Here is a 16,694-nt window from a genome sequence, read left to right as displayed (position 1 = left end):
AGCAGCAGCACGGCAGGGCCAGCAGGAGACAGCCCGGTGCATCCCCCCAGCCCCAGCATTTCTCAGGGGGCTTCAGGAACCCCCTTTCCTCTGGGGCAGCACCCCAAGATCTGATGGCCCCGTGCCTAGCAGCGCGCTGGGACGGCTCGTGCCGCGTGGCTGTGGCCAGCAGTGCCTTGGCCACCAGGAGAGGTGGGGGCCCCCGCCTCAGCCCCCGCCATGGACACACAGGCCCCCCCCATCACGTCCCCACGCCCCAACACCGCAGCACCAGCCGCCTTCGCCTGTTCTCGGGGGCAGCATCCTCCCAGCAAAGCCCCCCCTGACCCTTGCCCCCAATGCTGATGGCAGCGGGGGGGGTTGCAGACGCCCCTGCCGCCTGTGCCCTGGGCTGCGCCCACAGCCTGCACGTCCCCAAAGCCCCGGGGACCCCAGCAAAGGCCACCAGCCCCCCATGGGGACAGCAAAGGCCACCATCCCCTCCCAAAGCCTTTTGGGTTCCAGTCATGAGGGGCTCGTGAGTCCGTGGGTGGAAGGATGAGCCGGGGGGGCACGCTGGGGGGCTGCGGGACTCTGAGATGCCACCCCCACCCCAAGGGAAACCGTCGCATCGCTGAGGGGCAGGGGAGAGCAGCCCCTCCTCGCACACACGACCCCACCAGCCAGGAATCCAGCAGCTCCCCCAGCTCTGCTCGGCAAAGACGGCAGAAACACCAGCCTCTGGCTTCGGGACAAGTCCTTTACTCCTCCTCTCCCACCGGAGCCCACCCGGGGGGTCCGCCAGGGGCACAGGGACCAGCTCCCCCCCACCCCCCAGTGCCCAGGGAAGGGCCCTGGGCTGCCGGCACCATCCCGGGCACTGGGAAGCGCTGGAGGATGCAGGAGCTGGAGGACATCACTGGAGGAGGTTGCAAGCGGGGGAGGGGCAGGGGGGCTGCGAGGGCATCGGGGGGCACTGACGGCAAGGGGGTCGTCTCGGCGGCTCTATCTCTCCAGGAGGAGGGTGATGATGGGGGGCGGACGACAGCAGGAGCAGGGTCAGGGCAGAGCGCAGGATCCAGATCCAGAGGGGCATGGCTGGCCATGGAAGGGACGAGGGTCACCGCCGGGACAAAGCTGGGATCAGGGGGAAGGGGATGCTAGGAAGGGCTTTGAGCAATCACCTACCTCTGGGGGGGGGGCGTGAGCTTGGGCGAGGGGCTGCCGCCTGTCAGGGAAATGCAGACGTCGCGTGTCCTACTGCCGGCACCAGAACCATCCCAGAACCCAGCAGAGCCCACCGCCCACCTCTTGCTCCATCACCAGCGTGGGGACCACCCAGCCCATGCCACGTCCCCACCTTCCCGCAGGGTTGATGGAGAGGAGCCCTGGGAGACCCCCCGGCTCAGCCCTAGATCCATTAGACCCCAGCCCCGGCTCTCTGGCCTTGCCATTTGCCCAGACCCCCGTCTGCGGGAGAGGTGGGTGCTGGAGGGAGTGGGGGTCCCCTGGGGCGCTGGGGGGGGAACTGTCTCTAGAGCATCCCTCGGTGCAGCTGGGGAGCTCAGCCGGGGGACAAGTGCCATGCCCTGCCTGCATCCTCATCGGAGCCACGTGGCAGAGAGTGCCCTGTCCCCTCTGCCCACCCATGGGGTCGTGTCTCACCTGTGACGGCCACGTGCCGGGGGACACTGAGGGCAGAGCTCCTCACCCAGTTCTTCTCATCCTTGTGCTGGTACCCACACGTGTACCACCCCGCACTCTCCAGGGTGACGTTCAGCTCCATGACGTACATCAGCTGCCCCCGGGCAGCTCTCAGGCTGTACTTCTCCATCCCATCCTTGCAGAAGACAACTCGAGTGGCATCAGATTTCCAGTTAACGAAGCACCGTAACAAAACCAGTTCCCCCTCGCGAGTGCTGGAGGTGCTGAGTGAGAGGACCGGAGCCGGGAGGGTACCTGCAGAGATGGCACAGGGATGCCCCAGCAGCATTCCTGGAGCCTCCTCCCCAGGCTCCACGCACGGGGGGCAAACCCCCTCTCCCGCCCCGTGCCCACCCCCCTTTCCCCATCCCAGCCCCATCACCTGGGATGCTGCAGATGCTCTGGGCGCTCGCACTGGCTCCTGCGGCATGGGGGAGGAGAGGGGCTGGGTTAGAGGGGCAGCGACCCAGCTCACCCACGCGCCCCTGCAGCCCCTCAGCCCCCTGGCTTCCCACCACCCCGCACCCCCTGCCTTGCCTTGGCTGCGCTGGGTGGGATCCCTGGCACCCTGACGCGCTCCGGCACCCACCGACACTGATGGATGCTCCCATCCATGGGGATGCACGGAAAATGTGCTGCGTGCCCATGGCAGCGCGCAGGACCCAACGATCCCCGTCCCCTCGCCAGAGCACCCCTAACCCTCACACCCCCTCCCCAGCCCCCCGTGCCCAGCACCCGTCCATGCTGCCCCGCTCCCCAGCCCCCCAACAAAACTCTCCCCAACCCACCCAGCAGCAGCAGCAGCAGCACGGCAGGGCCAGCAGGAGACAGCCCGGTGCATCCCCCCAGCCCCAGCATTTCTCAGGGGGCTTCAGGAACCCCCTTTCCTCTGGGCAGCACCCCAAGACCTGATGGCCCTGTGCCTCGCAGCGCGCTGGGACAGCTCGTGCCGCGTGGCTGTGGCCAGCAGTGCCTTGGCCACCAGGAGAGGTGGGGGCCCCGCCTCAGCCTCCCTGCAGATGCTACACCCGCTGCGGGTGCTTCTCCACCTCGTCCTTGAAGATGAGGGTGCAGGGGGTGCTGGTGACCCCGTCACGACATGCACTGGGCTGTATCGCCAGGCTGAGCAGAGGGGAAGTCGAGGGTCCGATGAGGACCCCCCAGGTCATTCTAGAGGGAAGGTCGGGGTGCAGGGATGCCACGAGCCATCAGTTATGGCAGCAGGGCTGCAAAGTGCCAAGGACTGGGGAGGAAAGAGTCTGTTCTCCAAGGGTTTGTCCCCAGGGAACCAAACCTCTCTCCTTTCTCATCATCCCCCCCTCCACAGCTCATTTCTGGACCCATCCCGATGCTCACCATCACCTGGGGAGCTGCAGACGTCCTGGGTGGTCACGCTGGCACCTGCACGGTGGGGCAGGGAGAGTTTTGGATCATCCAGAGATCCAGGTCCAGGTCCCCATCACCCAGTCCGTGCTTGGAGAGAACTTCCCACCCCTGCCTCTTCATTCTGCATCTCCGCGGTCTCCTTGATGCTCCCCAAGGCTGTTTTGGGTGGGATTGTGTTTCCCGGTGCAGGGCCCCGCTCACCCATAGCCCCATATGCCTCCCGTGTCAGGCAGGGCATCTCTTCTGGACCCTTCTCCCTATTCCCCAGGTGTCCTTGCCCTTTTGTCTCCACCTTAACCCATCCCAGAGCTCCGCACCCCAAGGAAAAGCCACCCAACTTCCCAAGTGCCACCTCTCCCTGCAGAAACCGCCTTCATGCCCAAGGTGACGCTTGCCATCACCACAAGGAAAGGGATTTTCCTTTCAATTCGGGATGATAAACACTACAAAGCTCGCTCCATCACCATGCCACACACACCAGAGCGTTTCTCTGGGCGCTCAACAGAGAACAGGAGCGGTAGTTCTACAAAAAAAAAGGAAACAAAGCAGCCATAGATATTTTTTGATGTATATATAGATATCTTTATCACCCTTCTGTTGCACCACAGGGGATGTGAAGTGACAATTTGGGTTTGCTGCTAAGAAACGTGGAGCTGGTGGGCTTTTCAAGCTGGTTCCCAGCCCCAAACCAGGACAGATGCGTAAGGGGGTTATGCACAGCTTCTCTGCGTAAAAAAATAAAAAATGAAGGTTAGACAAGCCCTTGCATAGATCTTCCATCAGCTTCCCATCAGAGGACCATGGATCCCACCGGAAGGATGAGCTCGCCTCAGCCACTGCTCCTCGCTGCAGCCGCTGGGTTCTGGGTGACCTCACTCTAAAAAAGAAAAGCTCTGCACGCTCAGAAACCGACCGCGCGAGCCTTTGGTCAGAGCGCTGACGAGCGCGGCCGGGCCTCTCATAATTATATTTAGAAATGAGATTTCCTCTCTTGTTCCCCAGCATCCACCTACCAGCACCCCCAGAAAGACACCTGTCCCCACCATGCTTTGCTGGGCTTGAAGCAAAACTGGAAACAGCAGCAGCAGCTGCAAATCTGCAAGCCAAGGGGCCAAAAATACCCCAAATGTGGGGGAGGGCAGAGGGCTGGGAGCTGAAGGAGCTCTGCACGGCTGTCACCCCAGCTTCTATGCTGGAGGGTGAAGCAGACGAGCTGCATCTTCCCAACCGGCTGAGGAAGGTGTTAATTGGGGTGCCAGCACCCTAATTAATGCACCCCAATTAACGCACCGTGGTCACCAAGCCACTGTGGATACCCTGCCTGGATGAGATGCAGGTGGAGGTGGCTGCATCCCTCATGCGTCCCATCCCCTCCGGCTTCCCAGCTGGTGAGGGGTGATGCTCCAGCAGGATTCATCCTGCTTCGAGACCTCCCTGGCCTACACCAGATCCCCTGGGATGTTTGCTGGAGCTTTCCATGCAATAGCTCTCCTAGGATTGATGTTCCTTGGCGAGCTACACCTGTGGAAGAGGTTTCCCCTCGCTCTTCTCCCTCCCCCACCCGTTTTGGTGCCGAGGCATCACCTCCAGCTTTGCTTCCCAGCCTCCGATCACCAGGTTGGCTCCCAGCCTTCCCTCCCAACCGCGCAGCCTTGCTGCCTCGTGCCTCTGCTTGGCATCACCCCAAGCCCGTTTTAGGTGGGTTTGTTGTTCCAGGTGCTGAACTTCTCCTAAAAATCTCAAGGATTGATCCAAAGCTGATGACGAGAGCACCATCAGCCAAGGCCACCTGCTCAAGTTGGAAGATCAAGCATTATTCCAGACTCTTTTTTTTAATTATTATTTATTTTTTATTGTTCTCCCTGCTACTTAGACTCCTTCAACCCAGGAGCCCTGCTCCGTCTTTTCCACCCATGCCCTAAGCATTCGCACACCTCTGGCACCAGCACGGTGACCATGCAGCCCACCCTTCCCACATTCCTCCTGGATGTCTCCATCCAACCCCCACCCCTGCCCTTCTCCAGACTCACAGAGCATCCACAAGAGGATGCTGAGGAGCTCAGGATGGGAGCTTTGACCCCAACCCCCAATAATAAAATTTTCCCAAGGCAGCTTCATCCTCAGGCACAAATCCTGCATGCCTGATGCTAACCGTGCATCCCCCTGCCAGGTAGGGAAAGGACCGACGGGGTCAACAGGACCCTCTGGAGAGAAGGATGGAGCCAGGGAACAAACTGCAGTTCAGCTGCCTGCACCCCATCAGGTTCCACCTTCCCAGCTCAGCCCCGAGCTGCAACCACCGGCCAAACCTCTCCCTACAGGAGGGACACCCCCCTCCCAGCACCACAACGGCACCGGGGCTTTGAGGTCGCATGGTTAAACCTTCTCCAGCCCCAGGACGTCGGCGGTACGTGACTCCGCAGCAAACCTCAGCCTGCTCTCAGGCAGTTTTGAGAAGACAAACAAGCCCTGGCCCTTCTTTCATGAGTTTTATCAGGTTGTAACAAGAAAAAAAAAGAGCTGTGGTAGGAAATAAATCATCCCTTGTAACTGCTCCGCTGCCCCTTGGACCAGTTTGGATGCACCTTGGGAAAATGAGGGTTAAAAGGGCTTATTGGTGCTGGCATTTTTCCTTCGAGCTGCCACGCTTTCCAAACACGCCGGACATTTCCACACCAGCTGTGCTCTGGGATGAACTGTGGCTGTTTTCTGCTGTTTAAAGCTTTTGGTTTCCCTTTTCTCCCCACCTCTCCAAAGCTTCCTCAAGGCTAGAGAAGACGCAGACCACTGGAGACCCTTGCTGGACCTCTGGGACCTCACTCCACTTTCTCCCCAACATCGAGCCTAAGCCCTCCCCAAGTCCCCTTGCAGATGGGTGAGCAGATGGATGGAGGGGAAGGTGTTTTTTGGGGGGTACCTGTCACAAGTGAGGTCCCACAGGGCGTGATACGGGGCCCAGCGCTGGTTAGAATCCTCCTAAGTGATCTGGGTGACGGGATCAAGTACGCCGGGATGAAATTTACCGACAGGGAGCAGGGAAGCAGACACTTCGGGAGAGCCACCCTGTGGGAAGACCTGGACAGGCTGCAAGGGTGGGCTAAGAAAAACTTTCTGAAGTTCAACCAAGACAAATGTAAGGTCTTACACCTGGGAAAATAATCCTGGTGCGCAGGACAGGCTGGGATCTACCTGGCTTGGGGGGGGCAGCTCTGTGGAAAGGGATCTGGGGGTCCAGGTGGGACAACAAGCTCGATAGGAGGGAAGAACATGCCGCTGAGGCAAAGAAAGCCAACGGGGCACATCAAGAGCATCATTAACAGAGATAAAAATGTCATTATCCTACTCTACTCACTGCCTGTCAGGCCACCCCTGGAATACCGCATCCAGTTTTGGTCCTCACCATACAAAAAAGACATGGACAGGCTGGAGGGTCCGGAGAAGGGTCCTCAAGGTGATCAAAAGGAGCCCAGCATGTGAGGAAAGGGGGAGAGAACTGGATTTATTCAGCCCTCAGAAAATTAAGGCTTCGGGGAGACCTGCTCGTTGTGTTCCAGTCCTTGAGGCGTGGCTACAATAAGACAGAGACTCCCATTTTACCAGGAGTTCGGTGGAAAAGACGACGGTGAGTGGGTACCGAGTTACTCCTGGGGAGATTCCAACTGGAGACGAGGAAAATATTTCACTTTAAGAACAATCAGCCATTGGAATAAGCTCCCCAGGGAAGCGGTGGATTCCCCAGCGCTGAATACCTGGAATCTGGCTGGGCAGGGTGCTGGGGGTTTGAACTAGAGGATCTTTACGGTCCCTTCCAACCCAAAACCATTCTACAATTCCAGGATCTTGTCTACAGCAGGCTTTTACCAAGAAAGCTTGGACCAGATGATCCTTGAGGATCCTTCTATGACTCTGTAATCCCTGGGCCATTTCAGGGGGAGGCAGACAGGTGACAAACCCTCCCCACCTGGAAAGCTGAGGTACCTCTAGGTGCCTTTGTGATGCTGCAACACCTTCCTCCCCCACTTAGTCCAAGCCAGGGCAGGCGGGTGCACAAGCTTGAGGTCTGGTTTTGAAATCCAGGCTGGGAGACCCCAAGCGCACGGACAAGACGCATGTGAGTGCACCACCCCACCTCCAGTCGAAATAGCGGCTTTGGAGGGGGAAGGGGGTCCCTGTCTCGCTGGCACCCACAGCCACCCCGCAATAGGGGCCACCAGCCAGCGGACCCACCCCACCGTCCAACCTGACGGGGGCCAGCGCATCATCCAGCCTCGCCTCCCTCCTGATTCGCAAGCCCAAGGCATCTAAGGCAGGGCCAGGCGTTCTGGGCGAGCCAAGAAAGGACTCGCAGCAGCCCTGGAGGGCGGCAGGGGGAAGCCCAAAGGGATTTTGGCAGCAGCATCGAAGGGCTGGCAGTCGCGGCTGCCCTGGCGTCCCCCAGCACCTTCCTCTTGTGTTTCACAGGCTGGATGTGTGCCTCTAGGGCCAAAGAGCCCTTGGGTGGCCACGGAGACATAGGTGGCCTCCTGGCACACCGAGCATTGAGCCTCCCATCTCGGCCAGCCCACCTGGAAGCAGGGATACCTCGCCTGGAGCTCGTCAGTGAACTTTCATTCCTGACCAGGGCATCGGCGCGTTGAGTTGCTCCGGGATAACGGCACTTTAGGGGATGTCGTGCCTTTCCCTCTGCCAGCGACGCGCGTGGTACCCAGCGCTCCGCCGACATCGGGCTGAGTGCCGCCGCCAGTGCTGGGCAAGACCCGTCCTGCCGCTGCCATATCCAGCAATGGAATAAAACGTCTTTTGGAAGGAAAAGAGCGGCGTCTTTTATCGTCGTGACCCTGCAGCTCATTGGGACGTTTAGGGCAGGAAGAGTTAAAGGAGAGGGCACGTGTTCCAGGTGTGCGCTAACGTTTGGCAGGATGCTGAGCCTACCTGGCATCTCTGCATTGCTGCGGTGGAGAAGCAGATGTGTCCTGGGCTCAGTGTAAAAACAATTTAGCACCAATTAAAAACGACTTAGCACCAATTAAAAACATCGTGTAATTAACAGTGTTTTCTCATCCCAAATCCTAGGAAGAAAATTAACGCTATCTCCACCAAAACCAGGACACTGGGATACTGTTCCAATGGGTTTATTGGTCAAAAAGGAATATACAAGAAGTGCTACAAACACTGAAATACATCCATGATTCTTTATTTCAGGTAAAACGGAATAAAACTGTAATATTTCACAGGTCTGGGTTTTTACAACATTAATTCTTAGTACAAGATGGGTCCCTAAGGAATACTCCAGGGATTTTTGTCTTGACCATGGTTTTAAAGGCTGATATAATTATTTTTTCCCCCTTTCTGTCTGCTTTCACGTCCTCAGCGATTTTCTATTTGGTTAATTTATTAATCTCCTCCCGGCCCTGTGGAAGGGTGTCATGGAGAGGGTAATTAATGTTTTTTGATTTAGAGAGCGTGCTCCCGGTTATTTGCCATTGGAGCCTGAGCTGAAGAACGGGTAGAATTTCCCGGAAGAATTAAGAGGGACAGACGCAAGGTGGCACTTTTCTTCAACGTGAAAGAAGGAGAGGACATCTGATTGCTGATCCAGGAGAACGCCGACCATCCTGCAGGGGATGTGACTTCCCACCACCTTCCCACCAGTCAAGCTGTACTCTCCCTGGGAAAACTGGAGACTGAATAAGCTCCCCTCCGGGAAAGTACTAAAGGCTTTGTTCTGCAGTTTCCACCGGACATCCTCACGCACCACCCCCAGCTCCCACTCCGGTTTGTCCCCCACCTCCACTTCCCAGTAATGTTTCTTCTCGAAAAAGCCTTCGGTGGCCACCACCACCGTGTTGGGTGGGATCTCGTGGTGGCTGGAGAGCGTGGGTTGGTGATACGTCTTACTGGTGGTGTTGGGATGGAGGCAGGTCTCATCCAGGGTGATGGTGACTTGGGAAAGGTGGAAAGGAAGAAAGGGAAAGGGGTTAAAAGGGAAGAAAAGAGGGGGTGGTGGAGGAGGAAAAAAGTAAAAGGAAACAAAAAGAAAAAATGAAAAAAAGAAAATAGAAAGAATAGAAAATAAAAACAAAAAAAATAAAAATAAAAATGAAAAAAGGAACAAGAAGAAAAATTAAAAAAGAAAAAAGAAACAAAGAAAAATGAAAAAATAGAAAAGAAACACAAAGAAAATATAAAAATAGAAAAAAAGAAATAAAAAGAAAATAGAAAAATAGAAAAAAGAAGCAAAAAGAAAATATAAAAATGAAAAAAGAAACAAAAAGAAAATAGAAAAAAGAGAAAAGAAAAACAAAAAAAGAAAAATTAATATGAAAAAAGGAACAAAAATAAAAAAAATAAAAAAGAAACACAAAGAAAATATAAAAATAGGAAAAAAGAAAAAGAAAATATAAAAATAGAAAAAAGAAAAAAGAAACAAAAAGAAACAAATAGAAAATTGAAAAAAAAGAAAAAGAAAAAAGAAACAAAAGGAAAATAGAAAAAAGAAAAAGCAAACAAAAATGAAAATGAAAAAAGAACAAAAAGAAAAAAGGAAAATCAAAAAAAAGAAAAAAGAAATAAAAAGCAAAAAGAAAAATGAAAATTAAAAAAGGAACAAAAAGAGAAAAGGAAAATGAAAAAAGCAAATTCTGGCAGCCTGTGGCTTTCTCGTGCTACAGGGGATGTGCCCTGGTAGGTACATGAGCCGTGAGGTGAGCAGCGGGCGAGGCTGGGCTTACCTGCCTTGCTTTGGGCCCTCCTGAACTCTGCCAGGAGAGAAACAGTTAATTACAATTAGGGCAGAACGTGGCAGTAACTAATCTGGGTCGCGCAGGGGGCTGGAGGGGCACAGACATGACCAAGTGGCTTTTCAGTCTCCGACTCACTCATTTCATTCTGGAGTTTTTCTGAAAAAGACAGAAATCGGTATCATCCTCCTGCACGGCGAGGCGCTCCCGTGGGGTGTCGGCGCTAATGAGAGCACTCCTGAGAGTACGTTAATTATCAGCTGGCCTAGGGCTCAGGGAAGGCCGCTAGCTGAGCTCGGGCGGGTGGAGGTTCTCTCAACTCACGGTGGTCATCGGGGCTCCCCGTGGGGCCAGGGGGAGAAGGAGAACCCATTGGAACAATGGTTCTTCCCCGCTCTTGCAGCCACCTACGCAGTTGGTAGAGGCCTACTCTTGGGCGCCTTCACCTCCTGACGAGGGAGCCAGGAGAAGCGCCTCGGTGCCCTGAACTTAGGAGCCAGGTGGGCTGAATTTGGCCCCCCAGGAATTGTGGCCGTGCTTTGCGACCCCGTCAAGTGACAACCCCAGGCTTCACATGGCCAGGAGGTGAAACAACTCTAAAAACATGGAGTTTTACTCCTGGCTTTCAAAGATACCGTTTTTTTAGTAGGAAGGGAAATCTGTTTTCGACTCAACTACAGCAAAAAATAAAACCTCAAAGGGCTGACATGACGTTCCCTTGTTCAGATGTTCTGCATTCCAAGGCTGTGCCCAGAAAAAAAAATATTTTAAGGACAACAAAGTGTCGGCATGCCGAGGGACACAGTGCTGTGCGGCCCTCGGTGGGAGCGGGGCCAGCTGTGGGTGATGTTTCTAATCACAATGTAAATGATCTTTAAGGACTGAGGGTGATTATCCTTACCGATTGTGGCAGATATGTCTTGACTTTCTGCGAGGAAAGAAAATTAAAAGTTAGGACAACTCAAGCAGGTGGGTTATAATTATAATTATATATATATATATATACACATACATATATATACACACATACATAAATATATACACACATACATATATAAACACACACACACATATCTCTCTGTGTGTATATATATACATAGCGAGTGCACTATGCATTGTGGAACACTAATATATATATAATGTATATATATATAATGTATATATGTATAAAGGATTAATCTGGTTTTATATATGGGATTATCTATATAAATACATATAGGATTATTCTGTTTATATACCTGGCGTTATATATGAATATATATAGGATTAATCTGTTTATATAGCTGGCTTTATATATATGAATACATACAGGATTAGTCTGTTTATATAGCTGGTTTCATATATATTAATAAGTATAGGGTGAATCTGCTTACATATCTGGTTTTATATATATTAATACATATAGGATTAATCTGTTTACATGTCTGGTTTTATATATATTAACACATATAGGATTAATCTGTTTACATGTCTGGTTTTATATATGAATATGTATAGGATTAATCTATTTATATGTCTGGTTTCATACCTATTAATACATATGGGATGAATCTGATCACACCTCTGGGTTTATATATATGAATACATACAGGATTAATCTGCATGGCTGGTTTTATATATATGTTAATATATATATAGGCTAAACCTGTTTATCTGCATAGAACACCACACCCGCATTACATATGTTTTCTCTGGTATTAAATAACATCTTGCACAAACATTCCTGAACATAAACCATGACAAAATAAATAAAGGAAAACACCCGACACAAGAAGGGGGTGATTCCGACCCTATAGCTTCATATATACACAGGATTTGTGCGGGGGTTTTCCCCTGTTATAATCTTTTTAATGCTGCAATCAAATCCTCCTATCATCACTTCATTCTGAGATGCAATAAATAAAATATTCCACTTAAATATTTGCTAGCCGTGGGAAAAAAAACTTTATATAGAGAGACAGATATAAATGCCTATGTATAGATATATATATAAATATAGCTATATATTTATATAGAGATATATAAATGTGTATATATATAAAATATATATAGAGAGAGATAAATGCCTATATATAGATAAATATAGCTATATATTTATAGAGATATATGAATGTGTATATATATTAAAAATATATCTATATAGAAATGTCTATATATATAAATATATATATATATATTTAGAGAGATATACATGTCTACGTAGATATATAGGTAAACAGATCTATATATTTATATATATAGAGAGAGATAAATGTCTATATAGAGATATGTAGATAAATTATGTACATATTTATATATAGAGAGAGATATAAAGGTATATATATATAGATATATAGATAAATATATCTATATATCTCTCCATAGATATATAGATAAAAGGAGAGGGACTGTACACATACACATAACACAAATTTTCAATTATTTTTTTTTAATTGGAAAAGGGGAGTTCACCTTTGCAAATGTCAAGCTCTGCAAGATTTTTCTAACTCTAATATCCCAAATCCCGTAAAACACTGCTATTTATTGGAGCAGCCACCTGCCAAGCATCTTTCAGGGTATGATTAAAGAAATAACGTATAGTACTAGTGCAGAGTAGGAAAAAAAAAATTATTTACCCTTCTGGCACCTCTGTTGCTCCTCAGCTGAAAAACAGAGGAAGAAATATCAGAGGATGCGACATTTTCCAAGGCAAAAACTCACAGAACGTGATGGAGAATTTCAGTGGTAAAGAACATATTAATACATATATAATACATACATCATTTGTACATAATAAATACACAACATATACACAATAATGAGGCTGGGCATTAATAATAGTAATAAATTCAAAACCGCATAAAATTCAGAATATAAAAAAATATATTTTGAATATTAAAAAATTCCAGACTGGGGGGGAGGGGGGAGATAAATTGTCCTCTGAAGGTCCCCACCCTGTAGAAGGCGTCTAGATGATTAGCTTAGACCACAGACGTCACATCCACCAGCCAAAACCAGGTGATGTTGAAGATAATGACACCAGGGATCATTAATTTAATCAAAAACTCCAGACCAGGCAGACATTTTTAATTATGGGCCCTCACGATAATATAGTTTTTGGAAATATAGAGGATTCTTCCACCCAAGGGATGCTCAAACCCAACATGACAAGGAAACAAAAAGACGCTCTTACCCAGTTTTAACTTGAGTTCCTCAATCTCTGAAAAAGATAATTTATTTATTTAATTTAAATATTAAAACACTATTTCCACTTGTTTTTTTTTTTCCAGTGCAAACGCATTAGGTTTTCAATCTGTTCCCCTCTGTCCTGTATAGCGAGAGCTGAGATCAAGTGAAATTGTCTGAGCGTCACAAAAATGACCGAATTTCCCCCTGCTATAAGGCAGCCAGATTTCATACGAAAATTTATAAATAAAATCATATAAATAAAATCAATATAAATCTCAAAAAATTAGAAAAAATCTTCTCTCTACTTTTCTACTGTCCTAACCAGCCTTTATAAGAATATTTTATACACAATTTGATGCATAAAATTGTAGAAATAAATGTAAATTTAAAAAAAAAATCAAAATGATTGGCAACCTCAAATTCCAGCCAGCGATTGAACTGCCACAGAATTAGTCATCTTTGTGGTAGGCATCAATTATCTTTAAGTGGTCAATATAGAAGTGTTGTATATATAAATAAATTTTAAAATATATATTTACATATACAATACATATACTATGTGTATATATTTATATACTTCAATATATTCTATTACTTAAATAGATCTAAATAATTCGGGTATGTTAAAAAATATTTTTTTAAATTTGGTATGTTGAAATATATTTAAATAATTTGGGTATATTTAAATAATTTTAATATATTCAAATAGATAAATATATAAATTTTGTCTATCTATTTATATATAGAAACACACTTTATATCTATTTATATATATAAAATGTCTATCAACCCATGGAAATATCGCGATGGTATTTTTGAAATTTAATTTTGTAAAAGCAAACCAGTCACTGGTATTTCCTCAGCTCAGTTTTTATCTGGTTCTAACGAATTCGAGAGATTTCTTGAGAGAAATCACTGGGGAAAAAAATAAAACCCTCTTGCTTACCTTTTTTGATTTCCGTTTGTGCATTTTCTGTGGAGAAAGAAATATTTTTACACCCTGAAAGCAATTCTTCAAAACTTCAGTTTTAAAGACTCTACAGAAGTGATTAAGCCCTGACAATTTGTCATCATATTATATACATACATATTATATATATATATGTGAAATAAAAATGTATATAAAAAGAAATTATGTATATAATATAATCTATATTATATACGTACGCATGTATGGATCAAGCGTAAAACACACTGTGACATCTTGTTTCCTCCTCATTTCTCATCAGGAATCAGTCGTGGGATGTTTTTTCTGCATCAGCTGCACATAAGGCAACTTACTGCCCAAAGGCACCCAAGCTGGAGCCTACGGGAGGTAAGGTCCGTCCACCAAAATCCCAACCTCTTGGAGTCTTAGGAATACAGCTAATTACCCCACAGTTCGTCCCACTAAGTCTTAGGAATACAGCTAATTAACCCTATGGTTTATACCGCTAAGTTTTCAGAATACAGCTAATTACCCCATGGTTTATACCACTAAGTCTTAGGAATATAACTAATTACCCCATGGTTTATACCACTAAGTCTTCCGAATACAGCTAATTACTCCATGGGTTATACTGCTATGTGTTAGGAATATAACTAATTACACCATGGTTTATACTACTAAGTCTTGGGAATACAACTAATTGCCCCATGGTTTATACCGCTAAGTCTTAGGCATATAACTGATTACCCACAGTTTATACCGCTGAGTCTTAGGAATACAGCTAATTAGCCCCACGGTTTATACCACTGGCCACCATTTCTAGCGTTGCGCCTATTTCTCATGATGCTCACGATGACCTATAGCATTAACGCACCTTGTATGTACGGTATCAGACTTACTTTCGCGGATGATCGTCTTCTCGTTCTCTGAGTGAGAGGAGGGAGGGGGATAGAGAAGGAAAACATTACGTTACTATCACCTTGCCTATAGGTTTTCAAATTAAACTTTTGTAAATTTCATGTTCGGTGAGGGAGACAATGTCAAAAGTCTTGGTTTGCCTCTACATCCTCCATGAAAATTATAAATCCTACGCAATTTAAGGAATAAAAATCAGTGATGCTGAAAGCAGAAATAACTCAGACATGGCATGCTGTCACAGCAACGCATCGGTGTCAGGAAACAGCTTATAAAGCAATTAAATGGCTTGCAAATAAATCAAGCCCGCGGGTACCGCTGGGTTCACCAATATTTCAGTCACCCACAAGAATCACTTTCAATAGCCAGATTAAGCTGCATCAATAATTTAACTTGCACTTCCTTTAATTACTAGGGTAGTAAGTTAATTTGCAGCAATAAATGTGATTGCACAGGTTGATACGCCGAGGCGTTGGGGTAGGTGGGGGATGCGGGAAAAGGAATATGCGAGGAAAGGAAAAATACAGCAAAAAGCTGCGGCTGAAGCATCACGGGGGTGATGCTCATAATCCACTCCCCCCCTCCCTGTATAATTCCGGACCCAGCATTGTAATGACACGGTGACATCGTCTTTCAACGGGATTGGATGAAGCATCCCTTGCTTGAGTGTCAAGAGCGGGACTTACTTCTGAGCTTATAAATCGCGGCGATCACCAGGAATACGCTCAAGAGCAGGAGCATGACAAACGCCGTCAGCCAAGGGGAGGTGGCAGGGAAGAAGACATCTGCAAATTATTTCAGAGGGTCAATGGTTTTCCTTGGACTAGCCCATCACCTACACAAAGTGTATCCTCTACACACCCACTAAAGCGTAATTTCCCATTCATTAGTTAAAAAAATTCCCCAATTAAGCCCACTTAATTTCCACGAAGGAAATTTGGGTCTAATAAGCCCACTCTAATTTCCACGAATTTGGAAATTTGGGTCTAAATTTCGTTTGTAGGCACCTGTAGGAGCAGTTCACTGGGACCATTACTGGGTGTTTTATGAAGCACCATCAGTTATTTTCATGAACTGCTGGCATTGGGCATTAGAGCAATGGGGAGAGAAGAGAAGAAGGAAGAGGGACCAGCATCCTCCATCCTTACACCACCCAAGAACGAAGTTTCCTTCCACCCCGATGGCTTCACACCCCTGGAAGGCTGCTTTTGTTATTAATATTTCGGCAGCGTTTAGGAGTCGCCCGTGGAAACTCACGGTGCAAAGGCCAAGAAGCATCACAGAAGAAAAATTATGAAAATGGATGACTCTGTTCCACCAGAAATTTGGGTTCCTGGAGGAACCTGCCCGACATGCTCATTATTTTTCCTCACAGGTCTCAAGGACTCATAGCTCTTCGCTCGTACCCGCAATAACGACAGAAGACTCTGTGGATGTTTTCAACAGTTTATCAATTATTTTGCAGGACATAGAGTTTCCAGATCCTGGTTTTAGAATGATGGAGCTGCCGGCGTTACCGGTGGTGGTACCAGTGGTGAGAGGAGTTCCGGTAACATTGTCTCCTCTACCATCTGTCCACAACAGCTGGACTTGGGCAAACAACCTCTCGGAGAAACATTTCATTCGAATACCGCTGTCCTCGTAACCATCCAAGACAAGCAGCGGGTCATGGCCAACACCTACGGAGGAGAGAGACAAACGGGGGAGCTGTGCTTAGCGGCCACAGTGGGTTTAGAGGCTAAAGGGGAAGAAATCCGCGAGAAATTGTGGATTTAGGATGCCCTACAACCGCTTTCCCTGCCGAAGTTGCAGCCCATCGCCTACGAGCTCAGAAATGCCCTCCACAGCTCCTATCGGCGGTGGCAGCTCTCTCA

General features: G+C 48.3%; 1 protein-coding gene across 1 annotated transcript; it reads right to left on the bottom strand.

The window, feature by feature from the left end:
* Positions 1-4,905: 4,905 nt before the first annotated feature.
* Positions 4,906-16,637, bottom strand: LOC308066333 (butyrophilin subfamily 3 member A3-like; the record flags this gene model as incomplete). Its single annotated transcript, XM_080393464.1, has 7 exons — positions 4,906-9,184; positions 9,801-9,827; positions 10,670-10,737; positions 14,805-14,831; positions 15,507-15,605; positions 16,227-16,532; positions 16,607-16,637. The coding sequence occupies 7 exons, from the start codon at positions 16,635-16,637 to the stop codon at positions 8,543-8,545; spliced, it is 1,200 nt and encodes a 399-aa protein (XP_080249590.1). The 3' UTR covers positions 4,906-8,542.
* Between the last annotated feature and the right edge of the window lie 57 nt (positions 16,638-16,694).

This window comes from Falco punctatus (genome assembly GCF_963210335.1).
Source record: "Falco punctatus genome assembly, chromosome: 6".
NCBI lineage: Eukaryota > Metazoa > Chordata > Aves > Falconiformes > Falconidae > Falco > Falco punctatus.
Note: the sequence above shows the minus strand (reverse complement) of the source record. Positions and strands in the feature narration are given on the sequence as shown.